The sequence below is a fragment of the Anastrepha obliqua genome, chromosome 6 (genome assembly GCF_027943255.1).
Source record: "Anastrepha obliqua isolate idAnaObli1 chromosome 6, idAnaObli1_1.0, whole genome shotgun sequence".
Lineage (NCBI taxonomy): Eukaryota > Metazoa > Arthropoda > Insecta > Diptera > Tephritidae > Anastrepha > Anastrepha obliqua.
In genome coordinates this window covers 20,181,879-20,208,267 of record NC_072897.1, presented here as the reverse complement: position 1 = coordinate 20,208,267, position 26,389 = coordinate 20,181,879, and the positions used below count along the sequence as shown (strand labels likewise).

At 35.1% G+C, this 26,389-nt stretch overlaps 2 protein-coding genes across 2 annotated transcripts; both read right to left on the bottom strand.

Moving 5' to 3' along the window:
* Positions 1-18,613: 18,613 nt before the first annotated feature.
* Positions 18,614-19,190, bottom strand: LOC129250848 (uncharacterized). Its single transcript, XM_054890447.1, has one exon. It carries the CDS (start codon positions 19,098-19,100, stop codon positions 18,702-18,704), a length of 399 nt encoding a protein of 132 aa, XP_054746422.1. The 5' UTR covers positions 19,101-19,190; the 3' UTR covers positions 18,614-18,701.
* Positions 19,191-23,572: 4,382 nt separating this feature from the next.
* LOC129249982 (zinc finger BED domain-containing protein 4-like) lies at positions 23,573-25,608 on the bottom strand. The gene is made up of 2 exons (XM_054889633.1): positions 23,901-25,608; positions 23,573-23,837 (listed from the first exon to the last, which is right to left on the bottom strand). The coding sequence occupies exons 1-2, from the start codon at positions 24,771-24,773 to the stop codon at positions 23,649-23,651; spliced, it is 1,062 nt and encodes a 353-aa protein (XP_054745608.1). The 5' UTR covers positions 24,774-25,608; the 3' UTR covers positions 23,573-23,648.
* Positions 25,609-26,389: the final 781 nt, after the last annotated feature.

Genomic DNA, 26,389 nt, shown 5'->3' with positions numbered 1-26,389 from the left:
TACATATGTATAGGGTTTTTCAGTAAGAGCGCTTCAACTTTTGAACTTTTTTGAATAAAACACAAACGGTTTGACTTTTTGAACTAATTTTTTTTTACTATCGAGTTTGAACATATACATTTAAGTACGAAATTCGATTTCTTTTGCATGACCACCGCGTGAGTTACATATTCAATTTCAAAATTAAATTCACATTGTAAAACAGACGAAATTGATGAGTTTGTAAATAAAATAATGAACAATAAGTAAATGTAATTGGAAACGCATTTCCTGTTTTGCAACAGTTTGACTTACTTGAAAAAGCGTGGGACAGGAAATGCGGAATAAGATATTGACAACAATTTTGTAAAAATAAATATTAAATGCAGAATAAGCAAATATATATGTACGTTAGTTTAAGTCTAAATGTAATAATTGAAATTATAATAAATCAGTTGTTGAGAAGCCCTTCAAGCAAAAAGTTGTCTTTATTCTTTCATTTATTTTTTTTCTCAGCCGCTTGAGTAAAATACAAAATTGGCGCAGTCGGTAGGATCCTTTAATAAGTAAAAGGATCCAGTGAAACGAATTACGTGCGGTGAATAAACAAAATTTTTTATAACACCCAAATCCTAATCCTGCGAATCCGTAGCCAACTCAGGAGTTGACCGGACTCTCCAGGGTATAACTTAATATACGTATAACCTAAAAGATAAAGTGCAGTGAACATTGATTCAATAAAAAGAAAATGTGAACACCACTAAAAAAAATAATAGGACTATGAATAAGTTCCTTGCGGTTTTACAACAGATGGCGTAACTTGATTATTATTCCATCGATCCACATTTCCAAACATTCATTGGAGAGCTACTGTCGTAAGGCACAAACGTCAGTATAAGTTTTTTATTTGAAGCGTAAACAACAATATTTTTACCACACTTGAAAATGTCGAATTTCGTGCCAAATAATGTGTTTTTGCGGGGAATTTTTTAATATGAAGAAAAAAGCAGCCGAAAGTCATCGTATCTTGGTGGAAGTTTATGGTGAGCATGCTCTAGCTGAGCGAACGTGCCAGAAGTGGTTTGCACGCTTTAAAAGTGGTGATTTTGGCTTGGAAGACGAAGAACGCGAGGGTGCGCCGCCAAAGTTCATGGATACCGAATTGGAGGAATTGCTCGATCAAGATCCGGCTCAAACGCAAGAAGAGGTTGCAAAAACTTTGGGAGTTGATCAATCAACCATTTCCAAACGTTTAAAAGCCATGGGAATGATCCGAAAGGTAGGCCATTGGGTGCCGTATGAATTGAAGCCAAGAGACGTTGAACGCCGTTTTATGGCATGCGAACAACTGCTTCAACGGCACAAAAGAAAGGGTTTTTTGCATCGAATTGTGACTGGCGATGAAAAGTGGGTCCATTACGACAATCCAAAACGTCGGGCAACGTATGGATACCCTGGCCATGCTTCAACATCGACGTCGGCGCAGAATATTCATGGCCTGAAGGTTATGCTGTGTATCTGGTGGGACCAGCTGGGTGTTGTGTATTATGAGCTACTGAAACCGAATGAAACGATTACGGGGGATGTCTACCGACGACAATTGATGCGTTTGAGCCGAGCACTGCGAGAAAAACGGCCGCAATACGCCGATAGACACGACAAAGTTATTTTGCAACATGACAATGCTCGGCCACATGTTGCACAAGTGGTCAAAACATACTTAGAAACGCTCAAATGGGATGTCCTACCCCACCCGCTGTATAGTCCAGACCTTGCGCCATCCGATTACTATCTCTTCCGATCGATGCAACATGGCCTGGCTGACCAGCACTTCCGTAATTACGATGAAGTCAAAAAATGGATCGATTCGTGGATTGCGGCAAAACCGACCGAATTTTTCACAAAGGGAGTCCGTGAATTGCCAGAAAGATGGGAAAAAGTAGTAGCAAGCGATGGACAATACCTTGAATATTAAATTTGTAACCATTTTACGTCAATAAAGTTTCAAATTTCGAAAAAAACCGCACGAACTTATTCATAGTCCTATTAAAGTGCAGTGAACATTGATTCAATAAAAAGAAAAAGTGAACACCACTAAAAAAATAAAGTGCAGTGAACATTGATTCAATAAAAAGAAAAATTGAACACCACTAACGATAAAAGTGCAGTGAACAATTCTTCATTACAAAGAACAGTGGACACCACAAAATATAGGGTTATTCAATAGTGCAGTGAATACACAGAAATTCGTGTATTAGCCACCAAACGATAATCAAGTGAAAAGCTACAAGAAAAGTACAAAATTAGGCAATCCAGGCAGAAGGAATTCGATAAAAGAAGGATGGAGCAGGCCCAACAGGAAATGGCACCGGTAGATCTAGTAGAGCAGCTCGCACGAAGGGAGCAACAACTCGAGCAGCTTAGATTGGCCTATCTAGATCTTCAACAAAGGCAGCAACAAGACCAACACAAACTGGACAGAATACTGAAGACCATCAATCACCTACCAGTATTTACAGGACATGGAGACATTACAATAAATTCATTCTTCAGCAGCGTGGAATATTTAATATCAACGCTCGAAGATGAAGGGCAGAGAAAAGAAGCAGTACGAACCATATACTACAAAACAATCCAAGGAGAAGCCAAAAACGCAATCATCAACATCCCGGAACCGGACAACTGGAAATTAATTAAAGACACACTGAAATTGAGGTATAAACCAGACACGGAGCCTCACGAAATCTACAAGCAAGTGGCCAATTAATTGTATATTATAATGATAAACTTGGCATAGACTTGACAAACATAGACAGCTTGTTAGTGAATACTATAAAAGAGACCCAAGGGACATTACTCGACAAAATTTACGAACAAAGACAATTAAAAGATATTTTGTATATAATGAATCAAAGAAGGTTTGAAGACACATGCATAAGACCCGAATACAAGAGATTCGGAAGAGAAGAAAAACATAGGGGACAATTTCATAATAAAACATCATATAATAATCAGAATAGGACATATAATAATCAAAATACGGATGAAAGAAATAACCGACAATTTCAAGAAAGAAATAAGTGGACTAATGATTTTTATAGGCGCGAAGAGCAAAACGCTTTTAATAATCCTTTAAATAATTCGGGAAGATTCAGAATCCAAAATGACGCAAGAAATAATAACACCCCAAGACAGTTCCACAAATGGGACACGCTAGGCCGTATTCCAACCAAGTTCGCTGGCAACCGCCTAGACAAAACCGCATGGAACCCATGGAAGTGGACAATATTGAAAGGTGTTATAACAATCCTCGAGTGGCAGGACACCCTAATCATAAGTTTGGCCAAGATCGCTTAAATTTAGGTAGGCAAAGCCCAGAAGGACCTGAAATTAATAATACCATTTTTTTTACGAGGCAGCCACTGAATGCCTGCCAAAGATAACATTAAAGATCGTAAATAAAGAATATGTAGCACTAATAGATACAGGTGCCAGTCTTAGTTTAATTAATAAGGAAATAAATGATTTTGATATATATAAATTAAAATATCCCATAACATTTAGTACTTACATTAACAAATAAAGATACAATAAATTATGAAGTACACACAAAAAGCCCGGAGCAATTTAATTTACCTAACAATGCCAGGATTCGTTGGAAGATCACCCCATTAAAAGGGAGAACTTATGATTTCATTATAGGTATCGATATATTAAACTTTTTAAATGCCCAAATAAATATAAAAAAATGACAAATAACACTAAATGGAAAAATATCTTATTTTATTAATAACCCATATAAATTTAATCAAATTTACATGCTTGAAACAGGTGATCCTTAATTCGAAAGGCTTCAATTAAATCATTTAAATAATGAAGAACGTAGTGAAATTATAAAATTACTAAACCGATATAACAAATTATTGTTTAGAGGCGATTTATTAACTAATACAACAGAAATTCAGCATGAGATAAAAACCATTACACAACAGCAAATCTATTCAAAGCTATATAGATACCCACCTCAACACGAAGCAGAAGTAAGGAAACAGATCAGAGAAATGGAGGAACAAGGTATAATTAGAAAAAGCCATTGAAGATATGCAAGCCCACTTATAGTCGTACCCAAAAAAAAAACGGATAATTCAGGCGAAAAAAATAAAGAATAGTTGTTGACTATAGAAAGCTTAATGAAATAACCTTAGACGACAAATATCCTTTACCCAATATAGACTCAATTCTAGACAAATTAGGTAGAGCGCAATATTTTACGACATTAGACTTAGCGAAAGGCTATCATCAGATTTTAGTAAAGGAGGAAGACAGAGAAAAAACTGCCTTCGTAACTCCTCATGGTCTATATGAATTTGGTCTTAAAAATGTGCCAGCCACATTCCAACGGCTGATGAATGAAATCTTAAGAGATCATATTAACAAAACCTGTGTGGTATACTTAGATGATATACTAATATTTAGTACTTCTTTAACTGAGCATATTAAAGCAATAAGAGACATTTTCAAAATTCTCGAAAGTAAAAATTTGAAGATACAAGTTGACAAATGCAATTTTCTAAAAAAAGAAACAGAATTTTTAGGGAAAATTTTAACAAAGGATGGCATGAAACCAAACCCAAATAAAATTACAATTATCCAAAATTTAGAATTACCCAAAACCGAACAACAGATAAAAAGTTTTTTGGGAATAACAGGTTATTATCGCAAATTCATAAAAGATTATGCGAAAGTAGCCCAACCGATAACAAAATACCTAAAGAAAGGCGCAAAAATTAATGTAAAAGACCCAACATACATTGAAGCTTTCGAAAAGTTAAAAACATTAATAAGTACACATCCTATTTTACGTTATCCCGATTTCAATAAACAATTCACATTGACAACGGATGCATCTAACTATGCGATTGGTGCGGTACTATCGCAAGAAGGTCACCCAGTGTGCTACGCTTCAAGGACATTAAATAACCATGAGAAAAACTATTCTGCAACGGATAAAGAATTCCTAGCAATAATGTGGAGTGTAAATTATTTTAGGCCTTACATATATGGTAAAAAATTTAAAATCCTTACTGATCACCAGCCAATTAAATATCTCCATTCCAAATACAAAGGAAAAGACATGTCACCCAGGCACCAGCGATGGCTATTAAAATTAGGTGAATACCAATTTGAGATAGAATACCTAAAAGGAAAAGAAAATAAAGTGGCAGATTTTCTAAGTAGACTAATATAGAAAATAGTGAGGACACTATTTCAGAAAAAGCGGGGAGTGAAAATACCATGGTAGAAAATACCAATATTTTAAATTTTTTTTCAGTTAACAATATAGAAGATGATGTTACAATGGCAACAGTACATTCAGCCGAGGAAGAATTGGGTGATCATTTTTTTATAAAAGAAGAAATTGTGAATAAGTACAAAACCCAAATAATATTAACAAATAATAAAACGGAAGAATTTAAGGAAGTACATGGGAAAATAATTATTTTTATTGCAGAAAGTGACTTTAACCTAATGGGAGACATTTTTAGAAGATACATTTCAAAAGGGAAAATAGGGATATTTTCGGAACTATCCGAACACAACTATAATATAGTACAAGAGAAGCTTATAGATATGTATTCAAACGATAGCCAGATTAATTTTACTAAGTGCACCATGAGAGCACAGGACATTGAAACTGAAGTGGAAGCAGTAAAACAAATATCACTGTATCATCTAAGAGAGAGTATGCACTCTGGCATACAAGAAACTTATAATAAAATCAAAAATATAATATATTTTCCAAAACTCATGGAACTCATCCAAGTGGTAATTAATCAATGTGACATTTGCCAACAAGTAAAGTATGAACGACATCCGATTAAAAATAAATTTCATTACACAGAAACTCCTTCAGATAAAAACCAAATCATACATATGGATACACACGTAATCAAAGGATTTACCTTTTTAACGACTATAGATAAATTTTCAAAATTTGGCGCAGCGTATCCATTGAATGACAGAAATCACTTGACTATAATAGAAAAACTAGAAGAACATATCACTAAAATAGGAAAACTAGATAAAATAATAGCAGACAATGAATTTAAGACAATAAGGATAAGGGAATTTCTAACAGAATAAGGAATCGAATTACATTTATCTAAGCCCAACAGCCATACAGGAAATGCCGATATAGAAAGATTTCATAATACGATGGCAGAAAAGTTTAGGATTTTGTACCAAACTAATAAAAATTTACCTATCCAACAATTAATTCAACGAACAATCAGAAATTATAACGAAAGGTATCATTCAAGTATTAAATGTGCACCAAAAGACGTTCAGGAAGGACGTTTAGATCTAGGAAAAATTAAACAAAACTTAGAAGAATGCAAAAGAAAGAAAATTGATAAACTTAATTTAAAAAGAGAGGACTATAAAGAAAAAAGACGTGAGGGATTCATAAAGAACTACAAAGCGGTTAGGCACAAAGAACAACCTAAATATAAAAACGGACTGTTAAAAAATATTCATCCATGCAACATTAAAAGACAATATAAATTTACAGATAATGACCATACTGATACTAATAATGACCTCGACACCGACAATTAAAGGAGAACTGACCACAATTGAGTTAAAAGACCAAACAGGATTCACGGACATTCAGTTACGACTTCAGGAAATAGTTAAGGATACAGATATAGTACTCCATATAATTGACGTTAAACAAATAGAAGATATTATTAATGAAATGACAGAAAATATTATACAAGTAAAGACAATTAACAAAAATGTATTACAAACAGAATTATTAGAAGCGAGAAATAAGTTAATGACATTAATACCAATAGAAAAAAGACATAAGAGAGGACTTGTAAACGCAATAGGTACTGTAGCAAAATGGACATTTGGCACAATGGACGATGACGACAGACAAGCAATTCAAAAACATTTAACACAAACGGGCGAAATGTTGAATCAACAAATACACATAAATGAACATTTTAATTTGGCAATGAAACAAATAAGAAATATTGTACAAGATGATAGGAAAGAAATTGAAAAAGGACTTAACAGTATAAATAAATTCATAGACGAAGAAAATCAACAACATATGTACTTACAACAGATGACAAAAATTCAGTTAATAAAAAGTAAAATAGAACAAATCCAAGACAATGTAGTCGCAGCCAAATATGGTCTAGTTCACCCAAATATTCTAACAAATGAGGAAATTACCAATTATAACATTGATCTCAATAAATTAAAATATTTACAACTAGGAATAGCAACTTTTAATAATACCTATCTAATATTAAGCATTAAAATTCCAAAATCATTCATACAAATAAAAATAAGAAAAATTGTACCACTACCAAATAAGAATAAAAAAGAAATAGAAGCAGAAATAGAGGAAGTTTTTACTTATAAAGATAAAATTATGAAATTTGAAGAAAATAAACATTTCAGACAACTAAAACCCAGCACTCATTGTATAATAACAAAAAATTGTAAATTAATATCAAGTAAAGCATTAGAAATTATAGCACTAGACGAAAAAGCAGTTCTAGTTAAAAATGCATTCAATTTATTTGTAAATAACACATGTAACATAAATGACACTGTTTTGAACGGCAATTACGCAATCCAATTTAACAATTGTTCAATAAAACTTAATGATTATTATTACTCTAATTGGATTGAAAAATTCGAAGGAAATATTATGAGATTGCAATATGACAAACTTACATTCGAACAAATAGATGAAGAGAATAAAATAAATTTCAAAAATATATCTAATTTGAAAATTCATAACAAAATCATATACGGGTGCAATTTCTTTCTAATTTTAACAATAATATTAATAATTGTCATTTGGAGAACAAAACTAAAATATAATTATTAAAATAAATCTAAACAAAAGAATTCAGGAGAATTCTAATCTAAAGGGGGGAGAAGTTACATATTCAATTTCAAAATTAAACTCACATTGTAAAACAGACGAAATTGATGAGTTTGTAAATAAAATAATGAACAATAAGTAAATGTAATTGGAAACGCATTTCCTGTTTTGCAACAGTTTGACTTACTTGAAAAAGCGTGGGACAGGAAATGCGGAATAAGATATTGACAACAATTTTGTAAAAATAAATATTAAATGCAGAATAAGCAAATATATATGTACGTTAATTTAAGTCTAAATGTAATAATTGAAATTATAATAAATCAGTTGTTGAGAAGCCCTTCAAGCAAAAAGTTGTCTTTATTCTTTCATTTATTTTTTTTCTCAGCCGCTTGAGTAAAATACAAAATTCGTGCACGTTTTACGAAGTCCAATCGTTGAACCCAATTTTCGACCACTCTTTTGCATAAATCGGCCGAAATTCCAGCAATTTCGCGTTCAATATTGGCTCTGAGCTCACAAATCGTCGCCGGCTTGTTACTGTAGACCAACGACTTCACATAATCCCAAAACGGGACGGCTTGTTAAATGGACCGTAAAATGGCCGTAATGCTCTTAAAGTAGCAGCAACAGAACGATTATTTGCATAAAAAATTTGCACGATTTGCAATCGTTACTCAAGTGTGTAGCGTTCCATGATGAAATGTATACTAATGAAGCTTACAAATGACAAGCGAAAAATAAAAAATATTGCGTCGTTCGCCCTCCCTATTGGAAAAAAGTTGAAGCACACCTATTGAATAACCCTATATATGTACGCGAATACCGTTTAGATGAGTTTTTTTGCATATGTTAGGAATATGTTTGCATACGTTGGTCTATTTGCTTTTGAATTTTGTATATGTAGATACATATGAGCTGTGATTTGAGGCAGGTCAAGATTTTTTTCTGCCCACATGAATATGGATGGTAGATGTTATATCTATGTATTTAGTATATGAATATACAAACATATGGATATAAAAATTTAAAAAGGACACATATTGTTGAATAATAACCGTTGATGCAAATGAATGGTTTACAAAGCCAATTTTTTATGTTTTTTGATTATGCACTTAATATCAATACAATTTAGTTAATTAGATACTTAAAATTTCACATTCATGCATGCATATACTTAGAATTAATTTATTCATCTCACAAGAAATAATCCATTTGCGCATGCAAAATGCCGACGGCAAATAAGCATGAAAGAAAAATGTACAAGTCTTCTGTTATTTTCTTTTCACTAACACCAAATCATGGCAATTTACATTTCAATGCAAACGCTATATTCATTTCTGTTGACTACGCTCCGCTATGTTAACTCTCTTCTGTTAACTTTCTTACCCTCGTTTTGATGTGTTTCGACATTTAACCTGCCCATTCGTTCCTGAGCCTTCTCTATGAATTTACTGGCCTCGGGAGACGATCCAGCATGTTTGACTGAGCTTTGTGTGTGTTAGTGCAGTCGGGTGTCGTCGTGTCACACATACTTGTTGTCGGCTTTTGAATGATGAAAATCAAAAATTTTAGATATTAGCGTCAATCAGCCGACACGCACACATATAAAGTTCTTGTCAAACAATGCTTGTCCGTCACCAGAGGCCATACGTTCTCTGGTATGAGCATTGGCTGTGATGATTTGTATGATATTTATCATTACACAAAGCTAAATTTTGTGAAACACAAAACGAATGACGTAAAATCCAAAGTTCCCTAAAACATTTTTTTTCACCGTGTGACCGTAAAAAAATAAATCGTTTACTTGATCATCCGCCCCATAACCGTAATTCAAAATTAATTTTTCATGTTTGTTTGGTATTGTATTAGTAGAATGTGATCTGATTATAAAGCAGCAAAATATTTGCATTGTTTCAGAATTACGTTAACACATTAAAGCTTAATTTTTAAACGAGACGCGTACAAAAAATTTTAAAGGCAGATAGCAGCATAGAATATGTTAAACAAGTATTAGTTTTGAGAGTAACAAAGCCAAACGGGATTTTTTCAGATGAGAAATATTGAATGAAATTGATGGCCCAAATGGTTTGCTAAAATTTTTAGTATGATAAGAAGTGGGAGCGACCTCGCTTTTTCGGTGGAGGAACCCTCTGGGGGTGTTACATAGGAACACTCATTATTTAAGCTAAACCTGATATTATTGATACCTAAAATTATCACTTGCAATTGGCCATCAAGTTTAATTTTTGCCCATACCCATTATTACCCATGCAGATACTGAACACAGAGAACGTTAATGTATAGAGAAGTCTCACGAGCTACGAATAGTGTGAATTGTCAAAAATGAAGTCTGACTACGAAGAATTTATCACCTCGCTCAACTCGACAGCGGGGAACTTCTTAACAGAGCTGATTAAAGTGAATTATGTACAAGTACATTGGCTCTGCTCAGTTTTTGGTTTCTGTATGAAATCAAATTGACAAATGCCGACGGCATTTGCAAGGCATTTGCTTGTGCATTTCTATGTTCCCTTGATAAACGAAAATTTATTCAATTTATATTTTCAAACAAATTCAACTAAATAAAGATTAAAAAATTCAACATTTAAAATCAAAGTAACTTTAATGTTTGTTGCTTTAATTTTTAAAGAAGAATTTAAACAAAATACATTACAAAACGACCTAACATTTTGTTGTGTGCGTTTTAGTAAATTTGATGAAAATTTTTACTAATTTTTCGAGTCGAAATTAATTTGAGACAAAAATTCAAAGAGCATATTGGTATATTGATGAATATATATGTATGTATATCAATATATGTATATATACATATATTATGTTAGTTATATTTGAGCAAAAGTTCAATTGCATCTTCAATTCTTATGGTGTTACATATGCATGCGCACACGCACTGCAGCAATAATGACCTATCTCACGACGCATTGCCTTATCATATTTATGTACATTTGAATATGCATTTTTTGTTCCTTTGCCAAACGAAATTTTTTTCAATTTACATATGTATATTACAGGGAATAATTCATATGTATATGTATGCATTTTATAGATAGCATAAAACTTTGAAATTTAAAATAAATAAAAGAAAACTTCAAAGAAACGTATTTGTATACATACATATATGGGACAACTAAGTTCTATTGCATCTTTAATAAATATAGTGATGCACGCATATGTATGCACTGAAGCAACATAACCTATCATCATTATCAACCTTATCATATTTTATGCAATAACTAGCGGACCCTCACCCGATTCGCTGGGTGAAAGAAAAATTAAATGAAAAGTGTTCTGTGTTTTTTTCTTGTTTCATCATTTACAATGTTTTATTTATTTTAGTGACTTACTCTAATGATTGTAAACTAACAACTTATTCTAAAGCCTTCTGATACACAAAATTTTTGGTTTTATTTTCATGCGGTGTATAAATATAAAGTAACGATGGTTTCCCTACTTGAGAACATCCTACATACAGTTGCCCATGTCCAAAGCATGGGTAAGTTAGGTCAATTCCACATAATTGAAGTGTTTGACCTTGAGACTTATTGATTGTAATAGCAAAAGCAAGGCGAGTGGGAAGTTGAAGTCGCTTAAAATCAAAAGGCAAATCTTTTGAAATCATTGGAATGCGCGGAATCAAAACATATTCACCTTTAAATTTGCCTTTCAAAATTGTTGCTTCAATTACATTGTTCATTGTCCGTTTCACTGCTAATCTTGTCCCATTGCATAGTTTCGGCTGATTGATATTTCGCAACATAATGATCACTGCGCCGACTTTCAATTGCAAACGATGTGGTGGCAAGCCAGGCAAATTAAGTAAATTCAAAAATTCAATTGGATAATTCACTACATCGTGGGTATTAGTGATTGAATCAATTGATTTATAGGTGACAACTTCACCTGAAATTTGAGTCAAAATACTGGCACTGATTTCATTGACATCGACATTTTTGGCAGCTAATATAGCTCTCTCGCTTAGCCAATCTTGATTTCGATAGTTTTGTGCAATATTTGGGAATACATTTTGCACTAATTGTACTCTTGATTCTGTTACGGTACAAAAATGAGTTGGAAGTGTGATCATGCCTGTATTCTTATCAATTGGCTTTCGTCCATTTCCAATTTGCAACAAATGTTCGGAAAATTCAGCAGCTGTTGGATCATTCTGTAACTGCACACGAACATTAGTAGTTAATGTGGGTTTTTGAATATATCTCCACAGATTAGAATTCAATTCATCAGCTGCTGTTGATTTGGGAATAACAGGCAAAGTTTGTCGAAAATCACCGGCCAATAGAATTAGTGCACCACCAAATATGTTTGTGTTATGTCGAAAATCTTTCAGTGTTCTATTTAAGGCTTCCAGTGATCTTTTATGAGCCATCGTACATTCATCCCATACCTTTCCCATTCCAGAATTTTTAGAAATGTTGCAAGTTGGTTCTTCATTTACTTGCATATTTAATGGTAACTTTAATGCAGAATGTGCAGTGCGACCGCCGTCCAATAAAGTTGCCGCTATTCCAGATGATGCCAAAGCCAATGCAATATTATTCTGTGATCGAATGGTGGCCAAAATTAACGACAAGAAAAACGTTTTTCCAGTCCCACCTGGTGCATCTTTCATTTGCGACATTGTCTATAATTGTGTCATATTTTGGTAGGTTTGGTAGGTTTAATTTTGGTAGGTTTGTTGTTACAATTGTGTTCAGATCATTTCGATCATATTCTTTTTCATGTCTTAATTCTGCATTGTATGCATAATGCATCGGACGATTTGGTGCGATCATACCTAACTCACTCAGAGTTTTATTTGCAATCATCAGGCAAAAGTCTTCGATTTTAATTAATGCCTCATTATATAATTCATCTGTATAATTTAAATTTGGATTTGCAGTAATGCGAAGTACTTGATGTAGGATATGTCATGTATTCCTGGTAAGTACTCCACAATTCTTTTGGGTTTGCTGGGAAACATGTAGCCAAGATGATGTCAAATAGTGTTCTTATTTGGTGTAGAGAACTTGTTGCACATGCATCCATAAGAGTTGCATCCCACTGATTATCATTTTCAAGCAAATTCAATTCTTTGCATGCTTGCTGATAAGTACAACAAAGATGACCATTAACTCGTTTCAAACTTTCGAATGATCTTGGGCCGGGAATATCAACTAAGAGTAAGCGTAAATAGAAACATTCCACTTTACTTGGATGCACAGTATAAAGTCGTCCGATTGCATCACCCATGGATATCCATCTACAGGTATTCCTCGTTGCCTTCGTACCCAGGACCTTGATGATGGATTCCAAGTATAATATTTAGGAACATTTGAATAAAGCAATGTTCTTGCAAATGAATCTGTTTCACATAGGTTGAAAAATGCAGTTAGTGTTGTTGCTGGAATTGTTGTTGGAATACGGAACTATCCAACGGTTATCGATCTCCACATCTTGATTAATTATTTTCACAGTGACAGTTTTTCCATTATCTTCCGGTGATCTTCTACGGTACAATTAATATCCATCATTTCCAGTCATTGTTTCAGCAATTAATTGCCTTGGGTAGTTTTTTTGAACATTTACCATCAACCATACATAGAGAATTTTGATTTAACGTACCACACGGTCCATGAATCATGTTTTTGGTTACAGTAGTATGTAATTCTGGATCTTTATTTATATCTGGAATTTCAGCACATATAATATGATCAATTTTATCTGTAGTTAGTTTTTGTTTTAACCAAATCAAAATATGTGCATGAGGCAAGCCTCTTTTTTGCCATTCCACAGAATACATGAAACATTGTACATCTCCGTAGACTTTATGTTTTACAATGAAATCCATTAGAGACTGTAGCTTTCGTCTAAATACTCTTGCAGTAATATCATGCCTATCAGTAGCTGATTGCCCAGTATATAAATGATTCTTAATATCATCCCATTTCGGATTGCATGTGAAAGTTATGAATAAGTCGGGTTCGACTATAATTTCTGACATAACACATTGCATCTTGGGCGTATTCATGCATATGCCTTGGACTGCCTGTATACGATGAAGGTAATATTACCATTTGACCAATGTTATTAATGTTGGTAACGTTGTTAATTGCATCTCGTACATGTATGTATTCGTCAAAGCGTAATTTTCTTTGGTTGAATCTATTGTAATTCAATCGTTCTGTTTCTATTTTCGCATAAATGTCAACAATATACTGATGAAATAATTTACGACATTTTAAAATGTGATTCTCTTGATTTTCTCTTATCATGATTCTGTATGCATAATAATTCATTGCGCTTACAGTTTTATTTGTTTCTTGACCATCTGCTGGATTTATTTGTTTTATAACAATCGAATTACCATCTTCACCACGACAGAACATATAGTAAGAGGATATTGTAATGCATCATAATATATTTTCGATGCGTTTCATTAACACGTTGCAATGTATCATTTCTTCTTTGTAAAACAATATCTCTTGGTTGAAATTCATCTCCAGATATAACAATTGAAACCTCGTTGCTTGAAGTTGGTTGATTGTATCTTCCACGATGTTCGCCGGCAGGCGTTTTATTTGCATCAATTTTAATTTTATGATTATCAGATGACAATCTTTCGATTGTTGTTTTAAAACTTTGTACCAAAATATTGTGTGTGTAATAAATCTTGTAACTCTCTCATAATGACTCTGTTTATATTTCTGGAAAATGCACACCCTGCTTAAAGTTCATCATCGTTGTCATTAATGAAATAAATTTGCAAAAATTTTGACTCTTGATTGGGTATTGGTAGTAATGAACCTATTAAGATATATGCTTGCCCTTGAATCTGAAAAAAACCATAATTTGTGTCCATAAAATCTAATGATTCATTAGATGTGTCAGCGAATGTTGTTGAACGTTGAAGTTTATGTATTACCTTGAACGTTGGCATGAAGTTATTGGTTATAATTTTCCAGCACCAAAAGATGTCATTTGAAAACATTAATTATATGTGGAAATTTTTTTCAGAAAATGTTTGGAATCGGGTGATGTTCCCGATAATAATGTAGCTAATGGTTCGGGCGGATATTGTATGTCTGGTAAACGAACTTTTCCTGCAGCGCAACACATGCCTGGTGTTTCAGTTTTCAATTTCAATGCTTGACAAAATCCGCAAATTTTATCCATACTTCCAATGCCAACGTATTTGTGAGATGAATAATCAAGTTGTGGATTATATTGAAATGCTGCACCATTCAAATTTACAGAATTGATATTTATTGGCCGATTTTGAGAACGTGACATAGTGCGATCTCTTTGTTGACTTAATCTATCAGCATGATTTTCCTCACTTTCATTTTGTCTGTGATTTTGCACATTTCTATTGTGACGTGTATTACGTCCGATGTTAGCATGTCTTCTACCTCTTGGCATTTCTTTTACCGAATCAAAGTAGTCTGCTTTATGTCACTCTGGGCTCTTGATTGCTACGTTTCTTGTTTTTAAACTGGAATTCAAATTAACATACTGTTAGCGCCATCTTTTAAAAATATAATTGAACTGTGAGCACGCGTTGAAATGAAAATTACACAGAACAGAAATGGGAAATGATCAGCAAAAATAATATATATTTTTGAAATTTTTCTTGAAAATATCTACGGAAAGTGTGAAAACAATCTCTTTTCTTAAATATCGTAAGTAAAAACTTCTAAAATATTAATCATTTTTGCCGATTTCTTTTGTGTGTATTTTTCACACCATTTATTCACTGTTTCACTTGTTATCAATCATTTGCAAAATTAATATATATTTTGTAAATTTTTTGTGAAAATATCGTTGGAAAATGTGAAAACAATCTCTTCTCTTAAATATTTCTGACGCACTTTTTTTTATCTCTTTGGTTGATGCCTGGAAACTGCTTCACTTGAACACTTTACCAAATAAAACACTTTCTTGTTAGTTTTAACCCTCACTTTCACTATGCACTATTACTGATAACCTTTGATAATCTTCTAAGAAAACGGCCTTGCTTAAGTACTTTTTTAGCGACGACCTGTTCAGGTTCGTTGAGCTAATGGTTTTGCTTCGGTTATCCCGAAGTGTGGGTGTAAAGAAGAAGTATTTAAGCAAAGTGTTAAGTTAGTCACAGCAGCATTGTGTTACGATTAATTATTGCAGGCGGTCAGCTACAGCTGTGCCTGCTAATTTGTGGGTTTCTATTATATGCGAATGCAGGCGTGCAGCCACTGCTGTATGAATATATGTATATGTATGTATGTTTGCATTCCATTGAAATGTATGTAATGGAATGAAACTTTAGGCATAAATACTGCTGCGTTAACTTGTACATATTCGAATGATCGAGTTCCTGCAAATGCTAAAACAATTTCTTCTGCATATGCATCGACGTATTTGCATGCGCGTGTATGCACACTTGATGCCCTAGACTATGTCGTTCAATTGATCAAATCAATAAATTCTTTATAGAAAACGCTTCATTACCAGGCACACAGGAAGATGGCATATGCAAATGTAAATTTTGTGAATTTATATACATATAGGATTTTGATTCAGTTGAAGGGAATTCCACAAATTTTACAGACACCACCAGACAGACAGGCATAACATATAGTATGTATATATTGTAATTTTGGATGATATGGAAAAATTCAAATATATATGTAGGTTATAATTAAAAGCTACCTAACATTCTTTGCTTCTAATCACCAACAAATTATTTTCGACTGCTGCTAAATTTACATAATTCAGCCCCTTACTGTTAAGTTTTGGTGAAAAATGTGTCTGTGGTGCTCAGTCTTCGCGAGACGAGTACCCCTCGAAATTCCATACGTTCCTGTCATTGAGACTTCTCTATACATTAACGTTCTCTGCTGAACAAGTTGTGTCATCAAAATCCTGTTTACGAAAGGAGGCTTATTCCTGCTAAGGGGAGAGAAAGGGGAGAATGTTGGATATACCATACCAATGTTGTTTATTTACTATTTACAAATAAGGTGGCGCAATATGAATCACTCTATGGTCGTACGCCAATCGTATTTGACACTTGTAAATTTAATAGGCAGCAGTACACAAACAGACAAGCAATGGAGCGCGTGCAGGTCAAAATAAAGATTTCCATTGCTCAAAATAATTTTTTTAGTATATAGTAAAAAAAAGTTATTTAACTCTCCGTTGGACTGGACACAATAATAATTAATTTTTAAGTATCGTAGGTATATATATTTAATTTCTTACCTGTTTCATTGGTTTTGGCATGCATTAAGCTACCTACAGAAGCAAAAAAAATCGCTGAAAATATTTTGGCTTGTGAAAAAAAGGATTATTTTGTTTTGTTCTTTATTTTGACTCATTTCGAAGAAAGTTGAAGAAAACACCTTCATTTCAATGAAAGTAACGGCAAAATATGAACTGATATTTATTTATGGATTCGGTGGAACGAAGGCAAACAAAACATGTTTAAGAGATTTTTAAATGCTGTTGACATACTCGATTCTTGCATACAATACAATAGAAACGAGTTTTTCAGCGAAGCTTTTCGCCTCCTTGTAGACGAAGACGACAATCTCTCTTCGCTGTGAGTGTGTCGGCTCTGGCTGGTTGGTTGACTAAAATATTCCCAGTGATTATAATTGGTTTGTTGAAAATTGATTCCATAGCCAAACGAGTAGTAAATTGAGAAATAACAGCTTGATTGTTCATACGAGTTTTGATTTTTGCAAGAACCAATGTGTTCGATAAAGTCCTCAAAAAATATTGTTCCGCATCACTTTTTCTGAGTTCATCTACTTCCCTGCAAATACAAAACATTGCCAGTGCCATGACACACAACATGTTACAAAAGAAAGCAAAATTCATCGACCCGACCCGAGGTGCCCACCCGAAGGGGTAACTTTTTAAATCCCTTTTTCCGTCCTATTCGAGGATCCTTTTTAAAAGGTTATATCCATAAATCGATAGAAAATTAAATTTCAGGAAGCTACCTTGAAGCCCATATCGTTAGCTATAATAAAAATATGTTAAATTCACGTGCAAAGTCAGAAAGGGTCTGGCCACGCTGGGTGCCCAACGGAGGATTAAAACAAAATTGGTTAATTTTGCGCCACCCGAAAAAACCCCAAAGAAGTCATAAACAAAATGTAAAATATTGTGTTGGTACAAAAAAGATTAAAACGAAAAATAACTCAAATAACTAACATTTTGTTGCAATTACTATCGCGACATTAATTTTATCAAAATTCTATGGCTTTTAACAGGTGCATTAAAATTTAAGGAATATGCATTTTTGTGAGTGAAAAATCTTCAGTAAACATTAAAAGTTAACATTTTCAATACTGTCGGGGTATATCGACGATATGTGGCCGATTCCGCAGAAATGAAAAATAGGGTAATTTCAATTCGTTATAAATTATTTTTTTTATTATTGGGTATATAATATATACATGTGTATGTGTGTGTACTAATTATATTTATAATAATAGGCAGATATAATAACCTGTGTAATTGGCGGTATAGCTGGATTTGGGTTCCCTTCGTGCGGTCTTCCTTGCGCTCTGTTTGCTGTTAGTTAAAAAACTAAACTTTTATGTCGATGTTGGTCCTGTTATTCATTCCTGCATTGTCCTTCTTTCGCCTTTCGGAATTTAAGAGGACAATGCAGGGATGTGTTTGTTTGGAATAAACATCCCAGCCGCCTTGCAGTGTCTGCGAATAAGAATTGGTTAATTGGGTGGAAAATACCTCTCATGATATTGAGAAATTGTTTTAGGTAACGAGTTATACTTAGGGTCTAGTTTAAAATTCCGGTTAAGATCCATCCTAATGTGGTGTTTTGGGCGGCCACTGTGCCATTGTCGGGATGAAATATGCCGGATTTTATAATTTTTGGGTATAGGTCGCCTCCAAGTTCGAGCATTACATTGCTTGCCTTCGTGAATAATGGGTCAGCTAGGACTAAGTGATCGAAACGTTTTCGAATCTCGTTGCTTATGTCCTGCTCATAGGGTCGTGTGGGTAAATCCTTTGATATCAAAGCGTGTGTTTCAAGCCGCAATTGATCATCAATTAGTGATCCGATTTCGAGATGGCAAATCCGGTGTTCGTTTAGGTATGTTATCGGTGTACATGAGTGTACAATCTTGGGTGTCCATGTAGGGTGGAGTGATGTTTTCCATTGCATGTGGAACATCTCTTCTCACTTGTACAGCTCTTTGTTCGGTGTGATCTGGCCAAGCAATTGATGCAGTATTTTGGGTTGTAACTGCGTCGAATTTTTCTTTTACATTCATGTTGGTGTATTTGGAGCATGTCACCAAACTATGATCCCTTTTGCATATTCCACATGCAACGTGTCGGTGTATATTATATTTGGGTCGCATAGTGTTGGAAATTTTGGGGTGTGCCGTGCGGTGTATGTTGCTATATCTCTCTTCTTGGATGGGTGAAAGAGTTGTACGAAACCGGCGTGATCGAATTGCTAAAGCTCTTCAAGCTTTTTCATCCGAGAGTGGTGATAAGCTGCGGGTCGTGCTGAGGGAGCGGATGCTCATTGTTGGGCTGCTTCGGCGAGTGGTCCTGACCGTTGAAATGGTCTTCCTTTTTGGAGTTAGGGGAGCTATGGTGCTGTAAAAAATTAACTTTTAATTAATAGGTAGTATTACGAGTTTTGTTATGGGACGGGTTATTGTGCCTTGAGCGGTACGAATGTCTACTAGTCGGGTTCTGTTATCTGAATCGCAGTATGCCTTTTTTATTTGGCCTAGTTTCCATTCGTTTGGGGGTAGATTTTCGTTTCTGACGACAACTAAATCACCAACTTCGACGTTACGTTGAGGGTATTTGCACTTATATCGCTTGTGGAGTTCCTTCAGATATTCTTCTTTCCATCTTTTGGAGAAATGTTGATGGAGTGCTTTTAGTTTTGTCCATCTGTTTTTAATACTTAGGTTAGTATCTTCTAAATTGGGATCGGCGGGTGTTAATATTGGGGTACCAATCAAAAAGTGTCCTGGGGTTAAGGGTTCTAAGCTTGTTGGGTCGTCATTTGAAGGGCTTAATGGGCGAGAATTCAAGCAACCTTCTATGCGGGTTAAAAGGGTACTTAGTTCCTCGAAGGTACATTTTTGGGCTTGTGATACCTTTTTTAAATGGGTTTTGAAACTTTTTACTCCTGCCTCCCATATGCGGAGCTCCTGGGGGGTTGAAGTGCCAATTGATGTTTTGATACCCATAATTAGCTATTACTTGGGTTTGTAGGGTTTTGAGAAACTCCCGTCGACCTTTGACCAATAGTTGGGAAGCTCCCACAAAGTTTGTTCCGTTGTCCGAATAGAGATCGGAGGGACATCCACGCCTGGAAATAAAACGTGCTAATGCTGCCATAAAGGCTTGCGTCGTAAGATTACTGACGGGTTCAAGATGTATGGCCTTGGTTGCGAAACATACGAATATACAGATATAACCTTTGGCTATTAGGCATGCTCTTTGAGTGTAATTTTTTAAGTCATAGGGTCCAGCGAAATCAATTCCTGTGGCTGCAAATGGACGCGTTAAGGTTGTCCTTTCAGTTGGGAATGCCGCCATTATTTGTGTGTGTTGTGTCTTCTTGTATAATATACAAGTTTTGCAGTTATGGATCATCGATTTTATGAGGATCCTTAATTTTGGTATCCAAAACTCTGTTCGCATGAGTCTCAAAACCAATTGATTGCCGCCGTGTAGGGTTATTGAATGGGTAAATTGGGTTAATAGCTTTGCTAATTGGCTGCTATAGGGTAGTAAGATTGGGTGTCGCTCGTTATATGATAGTGCTGCAGAATTGATTAATCGTCCGTCGACTCGCATTATTCTATTCGGGTCCATTGACGGGTTGAGGGTCAATAATGAACTTTTCTTGGGTATCTGGCTCTTTCGGGTCAAGGCATCATATTCTTGTGGGAAATAATTTTTTTAGGTCAAAATAATTAGTTTTATTCGCGTCGTTTTGAATTCGTTTGGAGTTATTTCTTGGCTTGAATATTGATATTCACGTCTCCTGGGTGAGGCATTTGAGTAGAACCTAAATAAATACGCAACTATATGAATGGCTTTGGGTAGTGAGGAGAATCTTTCTAGGATATCCTCATGGGTCGTTATTGCGAAAGTCTTTACGGGTTTGATTTCGATCGTCGTGTTATAGGATTTTTGAATTTTCGGCCATTGTTATTGTCCGAATCTTAACCAATTGGGCCCGTGCCACCAAAGTTTGGAATTCAAAAGTTCCGTGGGTGTACATCCTCGACTTGCCAAATCTGCGGGATTCTCATGGCTTTCGACATGGCGCCAGTTGTTGACTCAAACCTTTTCCATGACCGCGGTAACTCGTTGAGACACAAATGTACTCCAAGAACATGGTGGTTTCTTTAACCACGATAAAACTATAGTTGAGTCCGTCCAAAAATAGCTTTGATATTGCTTTAAGCTTAATTGGGATAGGGTAGTGTCAACAAGATTAGCTAATAGAACAGCTCCACAGAGTTCTAACCTTGGCAACGATATGCTTTTAATTGGAGCAACTCTCGTTTTCGATACTAAGAGGATGATCCATACTTCGGCTTCGATGGTGACTCGAATATAAAGGGTTGCGGCATAAGCTTTCTCGGAAGCATCAGAAAGTCCATGAAATTCGATGGTTGCTAATGGTGAGAAATGGGTCCATCTGGGTATTTGAATATTGTTTGCCGTTTCGTGGTCTTTTACGAAATTAAGCCATCGATGAAGCGTGAGTGGCTTAAGACTTTCATCCCAGTCGGTTTTATCAAGCCATACTTGCTGCATAATAATTTTTGCCGTTATTATTACTGGACTGAGCCAACCTGCGGGGTCAAATACTTTGGCAATAGCTGATAAAACCTCGCGTTTGGTGTAGGTGGGCTTATTCTCGATTGGGTTGACGAGAAAGAAAAATGAATCTTTTTTGGAGTTCCATCGTGTACTTAGGGTTTTGGTATTGTCGAACTCGGATAAATTCAATAATTCCATGTTTCATTTATGTTCCTGAGGAAGTTCTGCTAATATTTCTGGGTCATTTGAGGTCCATTTGCGTAAAGCAAATCCAGCGGATTCCAAAGCAGAAATTAGTTCATCTTTTGCTCTTTTAGCAGTTGATAGGTCATGGGTTCCTGTTAAGACATCGTCTAAGCACATTTCGTTGCGAAGAATATTCGATGCTATAGGGTGTGTATCTTGGACGTCATCGGCTAGCTTTAATAGGGTTCGAATAGCTAAATATGGAACGCAATTTATACCGAACGTAACTGTTTGGAGTTCAAAGTCTTCTATTGGGTCTTCGACAGATTTTCTGAAGAGTATTCTTTGAAAAGAGGTGTGCTGCGGGTCGACAAGTATCTGTCGATACATTTTTTGAATATCCGTGTTAAAAACAAATCGAAAGAGTCTCCATTTTAAAATTAGAAGGACTAAGTCCATTTGAAGAGTGGGTCCAACATCAGTTACAAGTGTCATTGAGGCTCTTTCGATTAGATGTTGGGCTTGATGCATTGAATACCACTCGTAATTTTGTTGTTATGCGGTCGGGTTTAATGACCGCGTGATGTGGTAAATAATGGTGGTTTTATCCGCGGGCTTATATTCAACATTCCTCATGTGGCCAAGTTCCAGGTATTCGGTAATTGCTTTATCATATTCCGCCGTAACTTCGGGCCTTTTAAGTAAAGACCTTTCATTTCTGAGGTATTGAGCTAGCGCTATGTGTCTTAACTCTCCAATTTCGACGTTTTCGGGGTTCTTAAAGGGTAGAGTTACTACATAGCGTCCGTTGGGGTTCCGACATGTAGTGTTTTTATATCTATCTTCGCAAAGTACGTCTGATGGGGAGACTAGGGGCTTTTTGGGAACTTCCTCTACCTCCCAAAAACGAGTAAGTAGGTTATCCGGACTCATTTTATTGTAAAAAGAGACCAAGTTTGGTGACTGAGACAATCTGGGTACAGGGCCAGTCAAAATGCACCCAAACTCTGTCTCCTGGGCTAAGAGTGAACCTAAAATATTTCGTTTAACTCCTCCTAGAATAAGTTTTGGGTATAGATCACTACCAATCAATATGTCCACGGGTCTGGGTTTGCGGAATTGGCGATCTGCTAATGTGAAACCGAGCTTTTCAAGGCACAACTTAGGGTCAAGTGTTTATGAGGGTAAATTATCCGTGAGGCTGTTTAGAATAAATGCTTGTGTCGATATTCTAAAATGTGTATTCAACGGTGAGTATATGGTAATTCCGCACATTTTTGTTGGTGTTGCTGAAACTGAGTTATTTAACCCAGTTACTTGGGCTGACATGGAGTGTGTGGGTATATCGAGATTCTGCTGTAGTTTTTTGGATATAAACGTAGCTTCGGATCCCGAATCGATGAGTGCTCTTGCAGTGAATCTTTGGCCATTATGTTCTATCTGAACCATGGCAGTTCCTAATAAAATCTGCTTCCTATTTGGGTTGAATGGGTCTTGGGTTGTCGATAGAGTGGACTGTATGATGTTGGTATAGGTTTGCGGATTTATTTTTGGGGTTTGCGTGGGTGTGGAGTAGTGGTGGCAAACTATCGATAGTCGGCACCATCGATAGTGAACGATAGTATTTTTTCTCACCATCGATAGTGCCGATAGTGTTAGACTTTCAATAGTATCGATTGCGTTCAATAAAAATTAAATGTAGAGTACAGAAAAAAACATTTACAAAAATTTAATTAATCCAAGTATTTTTATTTAAAAAAATTAGCATATCTGCATTTTTTTCTTTTATGCGGCTTCTTTTTTCAGTTATAACTAAACCGGCCTTACTGAAAACTCTTTCCGATTCAGTTGATGTGGCCGGTATACATAAATATTTTGAAGCCAACTTCTTTAAAGGAAAAAAATCATTTTCAATTACCTACAAATAAAAAAAATTCATTATACATATTATTTTTTTTTTTAATTCATAATTTTAGTTTACCTTCCAAAAATCTAAAGGATTTGAATCTTCTGCCGTATTTTCTCTTTCTAAATATTGACGCCTGAGAATGATGGCATCCGCTTTCTTCGACTTTATTTTCTCCGCATTTTTCTTCTCTATAAATGCGAAAAGAGAAACACTTTTTGGTGGTGCATTATTAGTTGAAGATGGCGGTTCATTTTCGAGAAGACTCATAACTTCATTATCTAAGCGAATGGTTGCTTGTTCTGCGTTGCTGCTAGAAATAAATCCTTCACGCTTGAACCGAGGGTCGAGAAGTGACCCCAATCGTGGAGCAGTTCGTGTTTCATATTGAAACATTCGCTTTCTCAGTCCTTCAATTAAGTTTTTGCATAGAGTTATGGCTTCAGTTGTTTCTATTTGGCATTTAATTTCATACATCCTTTGATACAGGCCATACACAATGGGTATTATCAAAGACAAGGTGACATTGTTCCCACAGCAAGTTTTTGTAGCTTCATTGAAAGGACGAAGCAGATTTTCTATTTCGCGTACACAATTTTTTTCATCAGCAGAAAGAGGTGGAGGAGCTTTACCTATAGCTAAAAGAACAATAGCGGCAGCATCGTGTAAAGTTAACAATCTCTCTAGCATATTATATGTGCTGTTCCATCTTGTGGGCATATCCTGAATCAATTTCAATGGTGTTGGTGTATTTTGCGCTTCTTTCAATTTTTCAGTCGCAATAGAACTGCATTTGAAAAAGTGTACAATATTTTTACATTTTGTTATAATAGGCTTCAAATATCCATCCTCCGCCTTCAGCATCAAAGCGTCGTGCACAGCGAGATTTAAAGTATGTGCAACGCAAGGTAAGTGTGCAATTTTCAATATATCACATGCGTTTAACATTGATTTTGCGTTGTCAGTAACGATGCAGATAACCTTATTAAAAATGTTCCACTTTTTTAGCACATCAGAAACTGTATTTGCAATGTTTTGTGCATTGTGGTTCAAAACGTCATTTAATTTTTTTGTTTGCAGTACAGCATTCTTCAACACAAACTATTCTTCGATAAAACGACAGTCAATGTTATAAATGCTTCATTTGCGGCAGACGTCCAAAGATCCGTAGTGATTGCCACATGCTCAACTGCATTCAAATGTTCTTGAAGTTTGATTTTTTTTTTCGTCATACATATTCTTCACAAAAACATTTTTCAATGTATTTTTGGACGCAACACATATCTGGGATCCAAGACTTTGACGAAGTTGCGGAAACTAGTATCCTCAACTAGATTAAATGGTTGCATTCCTTCACCAATCAAACTTGCTAGTGCAACGTCAATGTCAGCTTTTCTTTGAGAAGAGCTATCATATTCTATAGCCCTTTTAAAAAAAGAACTCACTGACCGAGAACTTGTGCGACAGCTTGACGCAGTTGTTGAAAACTCATCTTCGTCTTTTTCAATATTTGGATGCATCCTTTTTAAGTGGTCTCTTAAATTTGTAGTGTTGCCACTAGTCTTGTACTCACGAGCACATTTAACACATTTTGCCAGTTTTTTGTCATCCGACTTATTAAAATATTTCCATACCTTTGCAAATATAAAATAGTTAAATGTGTTATATAAGAATTAAGAATTCACTCACTGAAGATATTTTAATACGTGCTTTTTTGCCACCACGTTCTTCTTCGCTTTCCGAAGAACACTCGCATTCGACTGCATTTTCTTTTGCTCCTATTAAAAGTAATAAAATCAATCTTCACACGGCTTAATAGATATATTTTCACCAAATAGATTATTACCTTTTCCGTTTATTGTTATAAACTTGTTAATTTTGAAAATTTCTTTTAAGCAAAAATAATATTACAAGTAAAAGTGAAAATAACTAACGCGCCAAACAAAGAATAGTGATGGTAAATTTTCACAGCTGGATAAAGTAAAAAACTTCGATAGTATTTTTTCGATAGTTAAGGACCATCGATAGTAACGATAGTGGTACGCCATCGATACTATCGATAGTGCCATCGATAGTTTGCCACCACTAGTGTGGAGGTATCTGTGTTGTTATTAGGAGTTGAACTTAAGACTCTTGATCCCTCCGGGGGGGATTGGGTTCAACTTGTTGAGTCTCTATGGAGTAGGGTATTATGTTTTTTATTACATTTTCTGCAAGAGTATTTGCTTTTGCTCTCTGAACCTATGCGACATTGCCAAACAGTTATAACAATATCCGTACTTTTTGATTAGAGATATACGGGTTTCGACACTCATGGCTAGGAATTTATGGCATTCACGAATGGAATGTTGTTTTTTGCATATTTGGCAACTGTCTATTTCGAATGGTTTTTTTGAAAAATTAGGTTCGGAATATTTTTTTGTTTTGACAGTTCCGGGATGGAGTTATTAGATACGTTGACGTGAAAAGTGTTGTATCGTTTTTCATAGTCTTTTTTTGTTATGGTGGGTTGGGCTGGGTGACTTTTTGAAACTGAAGCTTTAAAATTCCCTACTGATTCCAAA

Bases quoted from the DNA above. Each gene is read 5' to 3' on its own strand.
- LOC129250848 (XM_054890447.1), bottom strand. From the start codon at position 19,100: ATGTTCCACATGCAATGGAAAACATCACTCCACCCTACATGGACACCC.
- LOC129249982 (XM_054889633.1), bottom strand. From the start codon at position 24,773: ATGTTAAACGCATGTGATATATTGAAAATTGCACACTTACCTTGCGTT. The intron at 23,838-23,900 runs GTAAACTAAAAT...TTTTATTTGTAG, and splicing joins ATCCTTTAGATTTTTGGAAG to GTAATTGAAAATGATTTTTT.